Below are 19,570 nucleotides of genomic sequence, written 5' to 3'. Positions count from 1 at the left end.
AAGTCCAGATCTTAATCCCATAAACCATCTTTGGGACGAACTAGAACGCCATATCCGTGCACGACCAATATCATCCCCCCATCCCTATCTGAAGCTCTCCTGGAGGAACGGAGGCAAATCCCAACACACATCTATGGGAATTTGGTGGAAAGCGGCTGCGGAGGGGGACTGCAGTCATGGAGGCCAGAGGCAGCCAACACCGGACTGAAAAATGTGAACTCAAAATTTCATAACCTTCTATTTGCTGCCATCAACATAGTGTGTTACAACATTCTTCCATACAAGATAAAACTCCAGATGCCGATGGAAAAAAAAAAGAGCTACCGGAACGTTCCCAGATTTGTTTTATTTGAACATGATTTCCTCTTCCGAGGGAGAGAAAACGTGTGTGAAATCTCCATACTGAGTGGGACGCGATGGACAGCACACCAAGCAAAGCCATCAGTTTATTAAGTGGTTATCAAACAAATCAACATCACAGATTTGATTTGTAATGGTCATAAGGAAAGAAATGGAGTAAACTCAAGGGTTAAAAATCCACTTAATCAGCATTCATGAATTCATTCTAATAAATAGGAAATGTCCTGCTATTATGGCGATACAACCCCAAAAATTCCTTTCCCCCCTCCCCCCAAGAATCCCCTGCTCAAGAGAAAATCGCATCCGGAATTGACAAGAGCTTAGTCTTTTAGTGTTATATCAATAGATCGTTCTAAGTAGGGCGTCATCCTAACGTGGTCCGATAACACAGAGGTGCTAGAGCGATGTGCCGTATTTACACGTAGAACCACCAACACGTCATTTATAGGGTGCGAGGCGTAGAACTGAAGTCAAAGGGGTCGGGCCGGTAAATGTTGGTTAAAACCGTGTAGGCAAAACACTGATTTCATATGGGGGGGGGGAAAAAAAACAGATGTTGAAAACAAGTTTTGCTCAGCTCACAAGTCAAGAGCCCGCGGACCGCTACTACGCAGAAGCGAACGAAACAAACCATACGGTGAAGTGCAGCTAATTAATGCAAAAAAGTATGAGGGAGGGGAGCAAACGGAAATACAAGACGGTAAAATCCTGGCGCAACACTACGGATTATCAAGTATCCTGCAGAAAACAATATTAATCTATGGTCTCCCAACCTAAAAACACCTTTACCTGTATTGCGGGGGAGGGGTAAAAATACTATTTCTTGGTAGTCAGAGGCACAGTGAGAAGGAAGCAGACACCAAAATTCATTAGGCGCTGCTAATAATACAGGGTTGCCACAAAAGATGCAAGATACAGGGACATTCTGTGGTGGTAAGTAGCGAGATGATGCCTTTTTTTTGACCCATCACCCCCGTCATCACCATTACAAACTCAACGATCTCACAGGCTGTTATAATAGGAAAGGGTTGGTGGTACTAGTCACAGCTTGTGCTGATAGATTTGGGACCAGCGGTTGTGTCACCATCTGCTGCGGTGGCATCATAGAGGGCAAGCTCATAGGAGGAACACCTGGAGGCACTGCAGCAACCGGAAGGCCACCAACGCCGGCTACGGGCTGCATTCCCACCATTGGGGACACGTTGGCTAGAGGAATTCCTGGGGCCATAGGGGACACAGACACCATGGGCGACACTGAATTATATGGAACTGCTGCTGGGGTTTGTCCAGCGGGGGTAACTTGTTGTCCCATTGACATCACAGGGCTGGAACGAAGTTGGTTCAACGTGAGAGATGACTGTTGGTTGGGCTGGAATGGATTGGTCGTGGTTGAACTGGTCGCTCCTAAGATAAATCATAGGACAGATATGTAAGATGCATGCTTGCACGGTTTATTGCTTTTCACACACAAAATTCATTAATTACTCTTTTGTTAGCACAATGTTACACATAGTACATTGCAAACTCCAATGACCCCGGCTCTACAGATCAGCCATAACCATAACGGGCCGTTTACATGGAAGGCTACTGTTCAAAATATCGTTCAAACGAAAAACGGACGATCGTCCAGAAGAGATGGAAAAAATTGTTTATTATTCGTTCACTTTTCGTTATCGCCGACTTTCAGTCAGCACAAAAAGCAATTGCTGGATCCTCGCTGAGTGTAAATGCTCCCTGCTCAGTGCTTCATATTAGAAGGTGAAGCGCTGAGCGAGAAGCGGATGAGGAGCCCGCGATCCAGCGGGGAAGTCTGTCTAAATGCTCAGCGGTGACGTCCGTGCTCTTGCGGTCGTTTAAACAACTCTTGTCCCCACTGGGGTAACTGTAGAGGATGCGCTTGCACCCGAAGCCAGGAGCCTTAGGGGGCCCATAAGGCCTCTCTTCTCCCTATAGGGAGCCCAGTACCATGAATAAAGCATTCTAGTTGAGGGCCCTGTTACAGATATTCCATCGGGGCCCAGGATCTTCACGTTACGCCTCTGCTCGTCCTGTATAAACAGGACATAAGATCACTAACAGATAAAGCGAACAAAACTGATTATCCGGTCACAATGGCGCCTGTCAGGAAGGTATATTAGGCAGCGAGTGATCTTGACGTTTATGTTGGAAGCAGGTTCCGAGAAACTGTGACAAGGGCCGAATGGTGATGTGTAGACGACTGGTTAGAGTGTTGTCAGAATGGTCGCTCTTGTGGGGTGTTCTAGGTATGTAGTGGTGCAAGAAAGGGCAACCAAGAGTGATAGGCACCCAAGACTCATTAATGCACATGGGGGGGGGGGGGGGGGCGGCACCCATCTAGTCCGTCCCCACGGTAGAGGAACTGTAGGACAGATTACTGACATTACTGCTGGTGATGATGGAAGGGTGTCGGCTCACACAGGACATCGCAGCTCACTATATATGGGGCAGTGTAGCCGCAGACTGCTAAGGATGTCCATGTGACCCCTGTCCACTATTAAAAGTGTCTACAATGGCACGTGAACATCAAAACTGGACCATGGAGTGATGGAAGAAGGCACCTGGTCTGATGGATCACGTTTACATCATGTGGACGGCTGGGTGCGTCACTCAACTGGGAAGAGATGGCACCAACATGGGAGGCCAAGCCAGCGAGGGCCGTGTTATGGACAATGTTCTGCTGGATACTTGGGTCCTGGCATCATGTCTCACATACTGCCTATCTAACATTCTACAGACAAGAGACCCTTCACAGCAGTGGGATTCCCTACTGGCAGCGCTATATATCAGCGGGATAATGTGGCTGCACTGCAGGATCTGCTCAAAAACAGTTTGAGGAAAGAGATGACCTGGCCATCAGATTTGAGCTTCTGCGGGGTTTGGTGGTGGCAAAAAAAAACAAACAAAAAAAAAACAACTCCGATCAATGTAGGAACAAGTCCAAACCTCACAATTTTTGAGGACTTGAAAGCATCTGCAGGTAATTCTTGGGACAGATAGAGCAGGACAGCTTCGTAGGTCTTGTGGAGTTCAGGCCCTGATGGGTTGGGAGCGGTTTTGGAAGCAACAGGGCATCAATACATTATCAGGCAGGACATTTAAAGGTTATGGCTGATTGCTGTACTTTTATAATCCTTATAAAACCTTTTGGATCTTTATACATTAACAGCATTACTAATGTGATCTGGTATAGAGCCACATTTATAGCCAGTATTATACTCCAGAGCTGCATTCACAATTCTGCTGGTCATCACTGGAAATTGCCGCCAGCAAACGTGCACCTAGAAGTTTATATTGCAGGTTTTCCATCTTGCTTCTGCCTGCCAAATTACCGAAGCCGCTCTGTGCAGACACCAAGCAAAACAAGGCTCATAATTGTGAATGCCGCTCCGGAACAGAGTGCAGTCTGTAATTTAGGATCAGTATGGGATTAATAATGCAAGTTATCAAACTTACTGAACTTTATAACATAGATCCATTTTATGTGCAAACTGTAAAATGAGGCTCAAAAAGGTGAACACAAGTTTTAAAGTTATTCTCTAGTCACAGGTTTGGGGATAACTTTATGATCAGTAGGGGGTTCGACTGCAGGGACCCCCCCCTCCCCTCCGTCCCGAGATCAGGGGTCCGGTCGGTCCCTGAAGGAAGCGGAGGTCGTGCAGATGTGTTGCTGTTCCATTCAATTTAATGACAGAACAGGAGTCGGACGAATTGCTTGAACTCTGTCATTTCAGGCAAATTTAAGTGAACGAAGTAGCGACAGACTGGGAACGACTTCAGCTTCCTTCACTCGGGGACTGACTAATCCCCGATTCTCGGGACCGTTGGGGGTCTCAGCAGTCAGAACCCCAATGATCATGAAGTTATCCCCTAACCAATGGATAGAGAATAACTTTATAGCTTGCTAAAAAAACAAAACAAAAAACAAACACACGGCGCCTCTCTTGTCTGTGGCAGCAGTGGCGCAGCTTCAGTGGGTCTCCTGCTGTCAGCACTGGCCAGACGTCAGGTAACTACAGGACCAATCAGAAGTTACAGCATCCCCTCCCATGAGGTTAGAAAATTAGGAGGGGGGTTACTGCCTCTGATTGGCTTCAACAGTCACCTGACTTCAGGACAGAGCTGACAGCAAGTAATTCACTGGAGACTCGCTGCTTCCAGAGGGGAAAAGAACGGCAAGTATTGATTCTTTTTATTTATTTTATTGCATGCCTGGCCATTAAAAGAAAAAAACAAAAACAAATAAAAAGTTAAAACTCCAACAACCCGTTTAAGGGCCACACAAAAAGAATTCGGATCAGACCTTTAGATTAGTTTGACTTTTAATTTTTTTTATTTTCACCAATTGTTTTGCAAAAGTTCATAACTTTGTAACCCAAGTAGATCATACACTAAAAATGCGTGTTTTTAAATTCTGTTTTTTACCTTTTAGAATGGGTACTAAGATGGGAACTTAACTGGACAGGTTATTGCTAGAGATGAGCGAGTATACTCGCTAAGGGCAATTGCTCGAGCGAGCATTGCCTTTAGCGAGTACCTGCCCGCTCGAGACAAAAAGGTTCGGGTGCCGGCGCGGGGGAGAGGCGAGTAGCGGCAGTCAGCAGGGAGGAGAGAGGGAGAGAGAGATCTCCCCTCCGTTCCTCCCCGCTCTCCCTGCCCGCCGCCGGCACCCGAACCTTTTGTCTCTCGAGCAGGCAGATACTCGCTAAGGGCAATGCTCGCTCGAGCAATTGCCCTTAGCGAGTATACTCGCTCATCTCTAGTTATTGCACATTTTCTACCGATTTATCTGTACGCACGCTTATAAAGGGTCCTTTTATACAAGCCAATAAATCGTTCACAATCTCGCTTCCAGCAGGAATCTAACTGCTTATTGTTCGCTGTGCATGCAGGAAACTGAACGGCGGAGCGGCCGTGTGAACAGGCAGTCACTTATGAACAACTGCCTGTCTATTGTTGATCCCTGGCCCGCTACGCCTCCATTCACCGAGCAATGCTCCTTCCTGTGTAAATGCGCAGTACTAACCATCATTAGGACCTTTGGGTACCGACCATCATTGGGCATCTGCTCCTCACAGGTCGTCCCATGTTAAAGGGCCCCAACATTGAGCTCTGTTGTTAGGAAGGAAGTCTGGCTTGTAATGGCATCCAAGCTACCTGTTAATTCCAGCAGGAATTAATGACTAGATATCCAAGTGCATTACAGACTTTAAGCCCTATTCACAGGGGCCGCGGGGACCCCCACTGATCCAGAGAAATTACCTGCAGCTGGTCCTGAAATTTTGACAGCAGTGGTTGCCATTCACTTCAATGAGACCACTGGAGATACACCGGGGTCCCACTGAAGGGAATAAGAGCCCCAAAGCTAGCTGAGCGCTTGAACTCTATCTCTGGCATTGAAGTGAATAGTGCGATGGTGTGTAAGCACAGCCACCGCTGTCAGTATTCAGGACCACGATGCGGTGATTTCTCAGAATTGGTGGGGGCCCCAGCAGTCTGACCCCACCAATCAGCAAGTGATTCACTATCCACAGGATTGGGGTTAACTTCCCAAGATGGGAATGCACCTTTTAGGGCCACCATAAACCATCAACTCTTGGATGAACAACCTTCAGCTCCCCCATTCACAAATGTTTGGCTCAGACAAGCGTCCATTTGTTTAGGGAGGTAAGCTGTAGCCAGACATTTCTGGAACCGGCTTATCTTCCAGGAAACAAAAAGGTTCAGAGTTGAAATTCAACATCCTTGATGGTAAGTTGAGCTGTGCCCCCCCCCCCCCCCCCCCCACACACACACACATCAGAGTCATCCGGTCTCAATGTTGTCGGCTGGTCCAGATGACTCAACTTTACCGTGCATGGAGGGGTGGGGGCTTAGGGTAGGTTTAGTTGGCTTGTCACTCACCTGTAACTAGGAATGGGTTTGAGGTTTTTGTGTTTTGTAGGGTGGGTTTTGAAATAAGAGAGTCCAAATCTACTAGTGCGGCATTAGGCCCCAGGAACGACTCGGGCGTTTTCCGTGTAGGTTTGGAGCTTTCAGAAAGCGATCCGCTCATCGCTGCCATGTCGAAGGCATCCGGACTCTTGGATCCCAGCGAGCGAGACATTGGAACTTCTCCAGCTAGAAGATCAAGCTCACCTGCAGGCGAAAGAAGGAATGGAGATAAAGAAGGTACACCTGGAATGACTGGAGATAACAGAAGGTGACCAGCCAGCAATGACGAGCAGCATGAGCGGAGGGAAGAAGTGAGAAGTGAAGACTGCCATATGAATTTAGAATAGGTTGTAGAGAATATTTCCTGGCTTTAGTACAGAAGGCAGCAAAATACCAGCAAAAAGCCGCTGTGCAAGTCATGGCGCTGACCGCTTCCTGTAGCAAAACAGAAGTGAGTGAAGCCCTTTATCGTTACACACAGCAGCACAACAAGAGGTCATTAACGGGTTTATAGGTTTATTCTGGCATCATGTAGCACATTTATTATTTTTTGGCATTTACACCTGTGAAGACACCTTTCAAGTCTATCCATCCACATATACTTGAGGAATTCCTTAGGGAAATCAAGATGGATGAACGGATCCAACAAAAACACCGGCACTACTCATAGATGACCAGTAGAGTCCAGGATGGATGCCACTAAGGCGGCCTTTTATTAACATACAGCTACGTATTACGACCCCAGAAAAGAGTTTTCCCATTTTTGCTGGGTCCATTCATCCATCCATTGAGCCTAACCGGAGAGAAGTCGAGGGAAAGGCTGTTCTCCCGCTAACCTGCAGAGGCCGCTGTGGGCTCCTGTTCGCTCCCGCCAGACCAGCGTCATTCTGGGATAATACACTAATGTGCGAATACCTTGTACAACTAATCCAGATGAAAACATCACTCATTAGGCACTTCTCAATAGGCATGGCTACAAAGTGACCGAAGGCAGGACACCCTCGATAGACCACCAGTACAGAGGATCGTCTGATCATCCAACAAGCACAAGCAGCTTCAATTGTTTAGTTCTACGGCATCCAGAGACAGGGGGCACCGTAGTTACACCCCTGTGTCTGTCAGAACCATTTGATCTCAACAGGGTACTGGAGCCTCCATGCCCACCCATATCACATCCTGTATCCAAGCTAAAGGGCAGTACAACAGGGTACTAGACACTCCATGCCCATCCGTATCACATCATGTATCCAAGCTAGAGGCAGTACAACATGGTACTAGAGCCTCCATGCCCCCCATATCACATCATGTATCCAAGCTAAAGGCAGTACAACAGGGTACTAGACCCTCCATGCCCACCCGTATCTCCTCATGTATCCAAGCTAGAGGCAATACAACAGGGTACTAGAGCCTCCGTGCCCACCTGTATCACATCTTATATCCAAGCTAGAGGCAGTACAACAGGGTACTAGACCCTCCATGCCCCCCATATCACATCATGTATCCAAGCTAAAGGCAGTACAACATGGTACTAGACCCTCCATGCCCCCCATATCACATCATGTATCCAAGCTAAAGGCAGTACAACAGGGTACTAGACCCTCCATGCCCACCCGTATCTCCTCATGTATCCAAGCTAGAGGCAGTACAACAGGGTACTAGAGCCTCCATGCCCACCCGTATCACATCATGTATCCAAGCTAGAGGCAGTACAACAGGGTACTAGAGCCTCCATGCCCTCCCGTATCACATCTTGTATCCAAGCTAGAGGCAGTACAACAGGCTACTAAAGCTTCCATGCCCACCCGTATCACATCTTATATCCAAGCTAGAGGCAGTACAACAGGGTACTGGAGCCTCCATGCCCACCCATATCACATAATGTATCCAAGCTAGAGGCAGTACAACAGGGTACTAGACCCTCCATGCCCATCCGTATCACATCATGTATCCAAGCTAGAGGCAGTACAACATGGTACTAGAGCCTCCATGCCCCCCATATCACATCATGTATCCAAGCTAAAGGCAGTACAACAGGGTACTAGACCCTCCATGCCCACCCATATCACATCATGTATCCAAGCTAGAGGCAGTACAACAGGGTACTGGAGCCTCCATGCCCACCCATATCACATCATGTATCCAAGCTAGAGGCAGTACAACAGGGTACTAGAGCCTCCATGCCCATCCGTATCACATCATGTATCCAAGCTAGAGGCAGTACAACATGGTACTAGAGCCTCCATGCCCCCCATATCACATCATGTATCCAAGCTAAAGGCAGTACAACAGGGTACTAGACCCTCCATGCCCACCCATATCACATCATGTATCCAAGCTAGAGGCAGTACAACAGGGTACTAGAGCCTCCATGCCCACCCGTATCACATCATGTATCCAAGCTAGAGGCAGTACAACATGGTACTAGACCCTCCATGCCCTCCCGTATCACATCATGTATCCAAGCTAGAGGCAGTACAACAGGGTACTAGAGCCTCCATGCCCATCCGTATCACATCATCTATCCAAGCTAGAGGCAGTACAACATGGTACTAGACCCTCCATGCCCGCCCGTATCACATCATGTATCCAAGCTAAAGGCAGTACAACAGGGTACTAGACCCTCCATGCCCACCCGTATCTCCTCATGTATCCAAGCTAGAGGCAGTACAACAGGGTACTAGAGCCTCCATGCCCACCCGTATCACATCATGTATCCAAGCTAGAGGCAGTACAACAGGGTACTAGAGCCTCCATGCCCACCTGTATCACATCATGTATCCAAGCTAGAGGCAGTACAACATGGTACTAGAGCCTCCATGCCCCCCATATCACATCATGTATCCAAGCTAAAGGCAGTACAACAGGGTACTAGACCCTCCATGCCCGCCCGTATCACATCATGTATCCAAGCTAAAGGCAGTACAACAGGGTACTAGACCCTCCATGCCCGCCCGTATCACATCATGTATCCAAGCTAAAGGCAGTACAACAGGGTACTAGACCCTCCATGCCCTCCCGTATCACATCATGTATCCAAGCTAGAGGCAGTACAACAGGGTACTAGAGCCTCCATGCCCATCCGTATCACATCATCTATCCAAGCTAGAGGCAGTACAACATGGTACTAGACCCTCCATGCCCGCCCGTATCACATCATGTATCCAAGCTAAAGGCAGTACAACAAGGTACTAGACCCTCCATGCCCACCCGTATCTCCTCATGTATCCAAGCTAGAGGCAGTACAACAGGGTACTAGAGCCTCCATGCCCACCCGTATCACATCATGTATCCAAGCTAGAGGCAGTACAACAGGGTACTAGAGCCTCCATGCCCACCTGTATCACATCATGTATCCAAGCTAGAGGCAGTACAACATGGTACTAGAGCCTCCATGCCCCCCATATCACATCATGTATCCAAGCTAAAGGCAGTACAACAGGGTACTAGACCCTCCATGCCCGCCCGTATCACATCATGTATCCAAGCTAAAGGCAGTACAACAGGGTACTAGACCCTCCATGCCCACCCGTATCTCCTCATGTATCCAAGCTAGAGGCAGTACAACAGGGTACTAGAGCCTCCGTGCCCACCTGTATCACATCTTATATCCAAGCTAGAGGCAGTACAACAGGGTACTAGAGGCTCCATGCCCGCCCGTATCACATCATGTATCCAAGCTAAAGGCAGTACAACAGGGTACTAGAGCCTCCATGCCCGCCCGTATCACATCTTGTATCCAAGCTAGAGGCGGTACAGCAGGGTACTAGAGCCTCCATGCCCACCTGTATCACATCCTGTATCCAAGCTAGAGGCGGTACAACAGGGTACTAGAGCCTCCATGCCCCCCGTATCACATCTTGTATCCAAGCTAGAGGCGGTACAACAGGGTACTAGAGCCTCCGTGCCCACCTGTATCACATCTTATATCCAAGCTAGAGGCAGTACAACAGGGTACTAGAGCCTCCATGCCCCTGTATCACATCCTGTATCCAAGCTAGAGGCGGTACAACAGGGTACTAGAGCCTCCATGCCTGTATGTATCACATCTTGTATCCAAGCCAGAGGTGGTACAACATGGTACTAGTGTGTCCATGCCCACCAGTGCAACATCTTTTTCACTATTTGAATATTGTTTTAGAATTGATTATTCTCCAGGATTTGCTTTCTGTCATCTGCGCTGTTTTATGCGAGTAGATGAATAATAGTATTTAAGCCCTATATATCACCCACTTTGGGCAATGAGATTTCATTGGGTGCGATTTGAGTTATTATAACTTTTTTTTATTCAGAAGAGTTTTTATTTTCTGATGTATGAACACACTGACACTGAAATGTATTTATACGTTATATATTCAACTAACTGATACACCGGCTTCACCCGAGTTAATTTGGTCCAGGGGTTTACCGGTCTGCACAGAAATGTTTTTTGGAATCGTGGTTATATCAGAGGAACTGAGGAATAAAATATGCATACACACAGACAGAGGTGAGGTAGATTCTCCTCAGTATATACACACAGAGGTGAGGTAGATTCTCCTCAGTATATACACACATAGGTGAGGTAGATTCTCCTCAGTATATACACAGAGGTGAGGTAGATTCTCCTCAGTATATACACACAGACAGAGGTGAGGTAGACTCTCCTCAGTATATACACACAGACAGAGGTGAGGTAGACTCTCCTCAGTATATACACATAGAGGTGAGGTAGATTCTCCTCAGTATATACACATAGAGGTGAGGTAGATTCTCCTCAGTATATACACATATAGGTGAGGTAGATTCTCCTCAGTATATACATACACAGAGGTGAGGTAGATTCTCCTCAGTATATACACACAGAGGGGAGGTAGATTCTCCTCAGTATATACACACAGAGGGGAGGTAGATTCTCCTCAGTATATACACAGAGGGGAGGTAGATTCTCCTCAGTATATACACAGAGGTGAGGTAGATTCTCCTCAGTATATACACATATAGGTGAGGTAGATTCTCCTCAGTATCTACACAGAGAGGTGAGGTAGATTCTCCTCAGTATATACACAGAGAGGTGAGGTAGATTCTCCTCAGTATCTACACAGAGAGGTGAGGTAGATTCTCCTCAGTATATACACATAGAGGGGAGGTAGATTCTCCTCAGTATCTACACAGAGAGGTGAGGTAGATTCTCCTCAGTATATACACAGAGAGGTGAGGTAGATTCTCCTCAGTATATACACAGAGAGGTGAGGTAGATTCTCCTCAGTATATACACATAGAGGGGAGGTAGATTCTCCTCAGTATATACACATAGAGGTGAGGTAAATTCTCATCAGTATATACACATAGAGGTGAGGTAGATTCTCCTCAGTATAGACACATAGAGGTGAGGTAGATTCTCCTCAGTATCTACACAGAGAGGTGAGGTAGATTCTCCTCAGTATATACACAGAGAGGTGAGGTAGATTCTCCTCAGTATATACACAGAGAGGTGAGGTAGATTCTCCTCAGTATATACACATAGAGGGGAGGTAGATTCTCCTCAGTATATACACATAGAGGTGAGGTAAATTCTCATCAGTATATACACATAGAGGTGAGGTAGATTCTCCTCAGTATAGACACATAGAGGTGAGGTAGATTCTCCTCAGTATATATGCACACAGAGGGGAGGTAGATTCCCCTCAGTATATACAGGTTGCATGACTTTGTAGCACCATATGCAATGATTTTTGGAAGAGGTTGAAATATAAGCCCTACCCTGAAAATAAAACTGTAGCTGAAAAGTATACATCACCTAGAAGTGCTGTTTCGGGGCTCCACTGCAGCTTCTCCCCGTGTCCCCGTCACTGGTAGTCGTCTTCTCTTCTGGACAGGGAATCAAAAATCCCTGCCTCCTGGAAGCGCTTGCTGTGATAGGCTGACACTTAGCCAATCAAAGCCGTCACTCGATGAATGGCTGTGATTGTTCCATGGAGTGCTGGCTGTGATTGTCTAAGCGTTAGCCAATCACAGCCAGCGCTTCCAGGAGGCGGGGATTTTTCATTTCCCGGCCAGAAGATGAAGAGAAACCATACCGGGAAAAAAAGACGCGGCCGGGCTGATCGCGCTTCTAAGGTGATGTATACGGTTTTTATTTTTGCCTGCAATTAGGGCTTAGATTGTAGAATTTCCTACTGTCAAAGTTGCATGGCACCGCACGAAAATCGCGTTTTCGTGCGATGCAACAGATAGGATGGCTCCACAGGGAAACATGGGATACAAAACCTCATGAGTTGCGGGCATATCGCTGGACCCGCAAGGTTTTTGTGTCGGGTTGTTGCATGCTACAAAACATCCCAGGAAAGCATATGACTTGTAGCATTGTAGCAACGTGACAAAATTGTGCGACTACCGTGTCCTGTTCTGTCACTGCGGGTGTCGCTTCTTCCTCTGCAGGGACATCAGCATGAAGTTAGCGCTGGCCGAGTGTGCGCCGTGAGCGCTCCATTCATTCCAATGCTGCTAACTAGTCTGGCATCTCTGGAGTCCCATTACTTGTGCGACCACAACCCCTTTGATCCGGTACAAGATGCAACCACAGAGAAGGAAATCTCCCGGATTCAGGTTATGGTCCAATAACAAGCACCATGACAGTAGAAGCTGCCGGAATCCCATCGGCTTCAGTGCCACGGTGATCTGTGGCCGGCCTTGCAAGAGAATGACTGCATGAGAAGGATTGGCTTTAGCAGTTGCAAAGAAGAAAGCAAAAAAAAAACAGAAAGCAGCCTTCCCTTCCCAGCAGCCACTTTTTGCCCGTCACCTCTGATCAAATTTGGAAGAAAAACCACATTAGTACTGACAGACAAAAAACAGCAACATATAAAAGACACAAAGCAAAAAAAGAAAAAAAAAAAGCGCAGGGTAAATGGATTGACAGTAAGCAAGCAGGCAGGAAAGAAGGCACTTCCAAACCTGTGCTGCTTCCTGAATGGGGAAGGGAAGTCCTCAGCTTGTCAAAATCGGAAAACTCATCTTTATCTGCAGAACTGATGAACTGGTCAAAGGTGGAACTGGCTAAAGGAGGCAGCGGAGCGACAGACGGCACAAAGACAAACAGGTTAAAAACAAAGCAAGTCCACAGAAGGCCGCTAAAATAATGAAGCATTGTTAAAAGGAACGAGCGGCCGGAACAACGCAAACTGTGCAGCAAAAACGTAAAAAAAACACAAACATCTCAGCAATAAAGTAAATATAATAGGAGGAGGAGATAGTGAGCTGAAGTAGACTAATTGGAGCTTAGGAATACAACACGTTTCCCCTCTGGATTGGGGGCTTCATCAGGTGCGTATAATTAAAAGCGGACAATGCATTTTTATTTACAGTAAGTGGGGGCAGAAACAGCTTTAAAGGGGTTTACTGGGACTATGCCACTGATGACCTGTCCTTAGGACAGGTTATCAGTAGTTGATTGATGGGGTCTGCTGCTCAGCTAATTGAGGAAGCTGTGGCGCTCGGGTTCATGGGTCACATGGCTTAAGAGCAGCTCAAATGAACAGGACTGAGCTGCAATACTAGTGTATAGCCACTATACAATGTACGGCGCTGTGCCTGGTATGGACTGAAATGACATTCACACTCTCCCGAATAGAACTGGTATTTCCATCAAGTGATTGGCAGGGGTCCTGAGCAACAGACCCCCACAGATCAACTAATGATGACCTATCCTGAGGGCGGGTCATCAATGTAGAGCTGGAAAACCTCTAAGAAATACTGCTTCAGTGAACGGTTACCAGCGAGCCTCAAGCTGAATGGTCTAGGCAATTGGTCAAGCAGTGGTCTTGACTTAGGCCCTTTTATACGGGACGACTTGTCGGGTGCAGCAGATTTCATTCCAGCCCCTGTGCATTTGTAACACTGACAGCGGCCAGCCAATCAGCTGACAGGACCCCAGCTTAACTATTGATGACCTATCATGAGAATAGATCAATAGTATGTGTGTGGAAAACCCTTTTAAAGCTCTTAGTTCAACCCCCACTCTGTATATGAAGGCTCATGGTTCATTTAAATTAGATTGGACTGATGAAGGCCTTGATCAGAAGTGGAAACCAGTCATGCTGTGTTTTATACCTCATGCTCCAAAAAGCCTACTTGCAATTCACCATCTCTTCTGTGTTTTGGGGTTCGGGAGCAGCACTTTATGGAGTTGTCCTTTTCAAGCTATTCAGATAGAAACGCAAGACCTGTAAGCTGGGACCTCCTGGTCCGTCACTGAACATGTGACGTTCTCCATCTGAGTCCACTTGGGAGTTGTAGTCCATCAGACAACCGATCCAGGTGTTGGTCCCATTTTGCACCCTCTATAAATATTGCTTCTGGTACTACTGCATCCCAAGATGCAAGATGGAGATTCAGATCGACTACCAATGTAACGAAGTACATAACTGGCGTGGGCGTTTGGACTATTGGTGCTCACCAGTCTCTTGGGAAGCTGCCTTGGGTAGTAATCCAAGAAGGAAAGCCATAGGCAGCCTGTGAAGCACTGGCCAGCCGGGAAGTGCCAGGGAGCACGGTTTCCCCAGGACTCGATCATCGGGGCGGACTCTTCTCACAAAGAGAACAGCCCTTATAACCGTGGCCCATTGCGCCAATGCAGGGAGGGCAGTGCTTGGGTATACAAGTAAAATAGCCATATAAGAAGAGCCCTTAGCAAACCCTCTCAGCGGTTCACTGCGGGTGCGATCACACAAGACCCACTAAACGCGCACTGGAATAGACCCCACTGTTTGCGATTGGTCTACTTATATGTGTGATTATTCGCAGCAGCAATACTGCGATTTTTCTATATTTTTTGGAGCCCACAGAGATTTCACCAATTGTTTGCACTGGGTGATGACTACCCCAAACCGTCTCCCCCCGGCAGGTACACAGGGGGGCGCCTCTTCATTTACTCCTATTGAAAATACGTACAATTTTCACTCCACGTTGAGCGATTCTCTCACAAATCGCAATGCGCTCGCAGCGAATGACACGCTCCCACGTTCTTGGACCAACAGCACACTCGCCTGCGTGAATGCATCCTATAGGGGGCGCTCTCACTGGTTACATCCATGTCTGAGGCCATAAATGTCTAATAGGTGCAAGTCCTACTTCTTAGACACCCACCTCTAGAACACGGGTCACATGCAAGCATGCTTGGCCGTTCTGTGAATGGAGAGAGTCGTGGAGGTCGCTTCACAGGGATCGCCCACCTTTTTAGGAGCCTGTCACTATGTCACCGGCTTCTCACATCTGCCTACAACTGTTTAAACCCTGACAAAATGAGCATTTCAATAGTTCCGGTGTTGGTCACCCAGTGTCAGTCATGACTGTAAAACAAAGCTTTATTCGTCCTGCACCGTATGCAAATTACGTGTCATCAGTCCAGCGGACGTGGCAAGCCGTTAGTGGCGGGCCTTCCAGACCGTCTCCGGAGCCCCGTGTACCTCCGCCCGTGATGTGGCATCTGCAGTCAGTCTCACACATTGCGCCATGACATCCGAGACCAGCGCATGCTCAGTACATCTGCCCCTGTTGTGGACGGATTCATCCCCACTACTGTGCATGCAGCAGTCTCTGAGGTCACGGCACGATGCACGAGACTGCCCGCGGATGTGGTGACATGGGGAACATCTTCACAGCATTGCCAAAGAGAGGGGTGCTGTTGGGTAAGTAACAAAGGGCTCCAGAAACTGACTGACTAGACGGCCCACTACAAACAGTTCGGATGGACCACCGGATCGATCACACGTAATTTGCATATGGCGCAGGACAAATAAAACTCTTCATTTCACACGCACGTCTGACACCGGGTGAACAACATGGCAACTAGTGAAAAGCTCATTTCAATAAACAGTGCAGGCAGATTTAGGTTTGTAAAACATGTGACAGTTTTCCTTTAGATTTTACAGCAATGAGCGCCAATCAGTGAGATGAGCGCTCGTCTGTCTGGCCTTAATGCAGGCAGATTCAAATCAGTGAGCTGAGCGCTCGTCTGCCTGGCCTTAATGCAGGCAGATTCCAATCAGTGAGATGAGCGCTCGTCTGCCTGGCCTTAATGCAGGCAGATTCCAATCAGTGAGCTGAGCGCTCGTCTGCCTGGCCTTAATGCAGGCAGATTCCAATCAGTGAGATGAGCGTTCGTCTGCCTGGCCTTAATGCAGGCAGATTCCAATCAGTGAGACGAGCGCTCGTCTGCCTGGCCTTAATGCAGGCAGATTCCAATCAGTGAGCTGAGCGCTCGTCTGCCTGGCCTTAATGCAGGCAGATTCCAATCAGTGAGATGAGCGTTCGTCTGCCTGGCCTTAATGCAGGCAGATTCCAATCAGTGAGATGAGCGCTCGTCTGTCTGGCCTTAATGCAGGCAGATTCCAATCAGTGAGACGAGCGCTCGTCTGCCTGGCCCTAATGCAGGCAGATTCCAATCAGTGAGACGAGCGCTCGTCTGTCTGGCCTTAATGCAGGCAGATTCCAATCAGTGAGATGAGCGCTCGTCTGTCTGGCCTTAATGCAGGCAGATTCAGAGCTGATGTGAGAAACATGACCGCTCATCCTCCATAGAGCTTCAGTTTGTCAGCAGCAAACCCTCTGCTTCCACAGGAAGATTGGCCGCCAGCAACAATGAGCCTGAGTCGCACAAGAGGTGCAATGACCCAACGAATGAGTGTTCACCCATTCATTAGGCGATTGGGGACCCCTTAAGCCAGTGCCCGATAAGACAAGGCAGACACGATTCCCCTCGCTTCATGTTTTTTGCTCACAGCAAATCAGCACAAAGCCAGTTTACTCGGAGGTCTCGCTGACCTCTTCCTAAGTGACGGGTCTGATATTTGAGGCCCTTTAAAATGTGAAAAGTATTTTTTTTTTCACTCTGTACAGCGATGAAAAGATTTGGGCACTTGATGGACTCAAAGCTTGGGGGCTGCACCACTGACAGCTTGTCGTCTTGCAATGAATTTTGTCATGTGGGGTGCGGTCAAGGATATCGGATCACATATGGGTGGCCTATCCTAAAGATCATTGCTGTTCACCATAAGTATAAGGAACAAAAAGCACAAAAAGACTTACCTACAGTCCCATTTGTACTTGGTCTAGAAGGAGACCCTCCCCAGGGATCCGAGAAGGTTGCTGCGGGAGCCCAAGGATCCGTCTGCTTAGCTGCCAAGGAAGGACTTGAAGACCACGGGTCACTGCTCTGTGGGGCAGCAGTGGCTGCAGCACCTAGAAAGACGACAAAGCAATACATGATTAGAATGACATCTGAAATGATCAGAGTCTGGTGAAGTTGGAAGGGAACCCCAGGGGCATCGGGTCCGACCCCCTGCTCAGTGCAGGATCACTAAATCATCCCAGACAGATGTCTGTCCAGCCTTTGTTTGAACACTTCCATTAATGAGAACTCACCACCTCCCATGGCAACCTGTTCCACTCATTGATCCCCCTCACTGTCTAATATCTAATCTGTGTCTCCTCCCTTTCAGTTTCATCCCATTGCTTCTAGTCTTTCCTTGTGCAGATGAGAATACAGCTGATCCCTCTGCACTGTGACAGCCCTTCAGATATTTGTAGACGGCTATTAAGTCTCCCCTCAGCCTTCTCTTCTGCTAAACATTCCCAGATCCTTTAACCGTTCCTCATAGGACATGATTTGCAGACCTTTCTCCAGTTTGTCTATGACTTTTTAAAATTGTGATGCCGAGAACTGGCCGCAGTATTCAAGATAAGTTCTGACTAAGGCTGCGTGCACATAGGTGGGTTGGATTCCACATGTGGAATCCAGCCCTGGCAGCAATGGCATCCGCGCATACCTGCTTTCTATTTTCCTTCTCTGTACTGTGGATGGTTCGCACGGCGAGCCATCGGACACACGCAATCAACTTTTTTTTTTTTAAACTCTGCTTTTCCCAAGACATCGCTAGGAGGAATCCGCAACCTTTCCAAATGTGAACTGTGAAGGGTTACGGGACAGACGGCTTTCAGAGGAAGGCAAAAAAAAAAAATGCAAGCCGATTTAGCTCATTTGGAGGAAAAAAATTCCTTCCTGACTCCATAATGGCAGCCAGAGTAATCCCTGGATAAACATTTGAGATCAACAACCCGCTGTTGACCTAATGTCTATATCCTGTAATATCACAGCGCTCGAGAAAGACATCAAGTCCCTCTTCAACTTCTCTATGGATTTTGGCATCACCACATCCTCAGGCAGAGAGTTCCACAGTCTAACTGCTCTTACAGTAAAGAACCCCCTTCTATGTTGGTTATGAAACCTGCTTTCTTCTAGATGTAGAGGATTCCCTCTTGCCTTGTCAATCCCACATTTGGTCATTTTTTCAATAATTATGGTATGAGATACTTTGTCAAATGCTTTACTAAAGCCAAGATATACTATATCTACCACATTTCCCTCATCAACCCAGTTGGTGATTCTTTCATAGAAGGAAATTAGACTCGTCTGGCATGACTTGTTTATTACAAACCCATGCTGGCTCTGGTTAATTACTCCATTCTCATCCAAGTATTTCATACATCCTGTTTAATAATTTGTTCAAAGATCTTTCCCGATATAGAAGTCAGGCTCACAGGCCTGTAGTTTCCTGGATCCACCTTCTTCCGTTTTTTGAAGATAGGGACAATTTTTGCTATTCTCCAATCTTCTGGGACTTCTCTTGTTCTCCAGGAATTTTCAAAGATTATGGCGAGTGGTTCAGCAATTACCTCTGCTGATTCCTTCAGTACCCTAGAATGTAATTCATCTGGATCTGGATACTTGGATTCATGTAAGTTAGCTCAGTTAAAGTTAGCTAATCACTTTTCTGTGGTTCAACGTGTAAGTTTCAACTCACCTCCTGGATTCCACGGATCAGACACAGACTTGGCATCTACCGAAGAAACGGCTGGGGTTCCCGCCCAAGGATCGCTAGGAGCATTGTTCGCTTGCACCCCAGCACCCCAGGGGTCTGTACTAGCTCCTGTAGCTACCGGAGGCCCTCCCCAAGGATCAGACACTGCTGGCACTGTTGAAGTGTTCACTCCTCCAGACCAAGGATCAGTGGAAGGTGCGGCGGTGGATCCCCACGGGTCGGATGGAGGTGCAGCAGGAGGAGGGGAACTGAACACATCGGCTAAATCCATCAGAGAAGACTAATGGAAAACAAATGGATAAAGCTGTGAGTAATAAGCAGAAAGCACAACTATCATATAAACAGCAATGAGTAGACGGCCGGACCACAACTCAACGTAAACGTTTATATGACGCAATTAA

General features: G+C 47.5%; 1 protein-coding gene across 5 annotated transcripts in view; it reads right to left on the bottom strand.

Annotated features, from left to right (window-relative positions):
* Positions 1-327: 327 nt before the first annotated feature.
* LOC136631795 (epsin-1-like) overlaps positions 328-19,570 on the bottom strand; it is a 70,474-nt gene continuing 51,231 nt past the window's right edge. For 3 of the 5 annotated variants that reach the window (XM_066606155.1, XM_066606158.1, XM_066606156.1), the window contains 5 exons: positions 19,152-19,449; positions 17,377-17,529; positions 13,246-13,347; positions 6,283-6,516; positions 328-1,764 (listed from right to left, as the gene is read on the bottom strand). In XM_066606155.1, coding sequence (XP_066462252.1) covers positions 1,373-1,764; positions 6,283-6,516; positions 13,246-13,347; positions 17,377-17,529; positions 19,152-19,449 — 1,179 coding nt within the window. In that variant the 3' untranslated portion in view covers positions 328-1,372. The remainder of the gene's footprint in view (positions 1,765-6,282; positions 6,517-13,245; positions 13,348-17,376; positions 17,530-19,151; positions 19,450-19,570) is intronic. The other 2 variants (XM_066606159.1, XM_066606160.1) reach the window with 1 other exon arrangement.

This window comes from Eleutherodactylus coqui, chromosome 6 (genome assembly GCF_035609145.1).
Source record: "Eleutherodactylus coqui strain aEleCoq1 chromosome 6, aEleCoq1.hap1, whole genome shotgun sequence".
NCBI classification, from domain to species: Eukaryota; Metazoa; Chordata; class Amphibia; order Anura; family Eleutherodactylidae; genus Eleutherodactylus; species Eleutherodactylus coqui.
The sequence above is the reverse complement of the archived record's forward strand: the minus strand, read 5'-3'. Positions and strand labels throughout refer to the sequence as shown.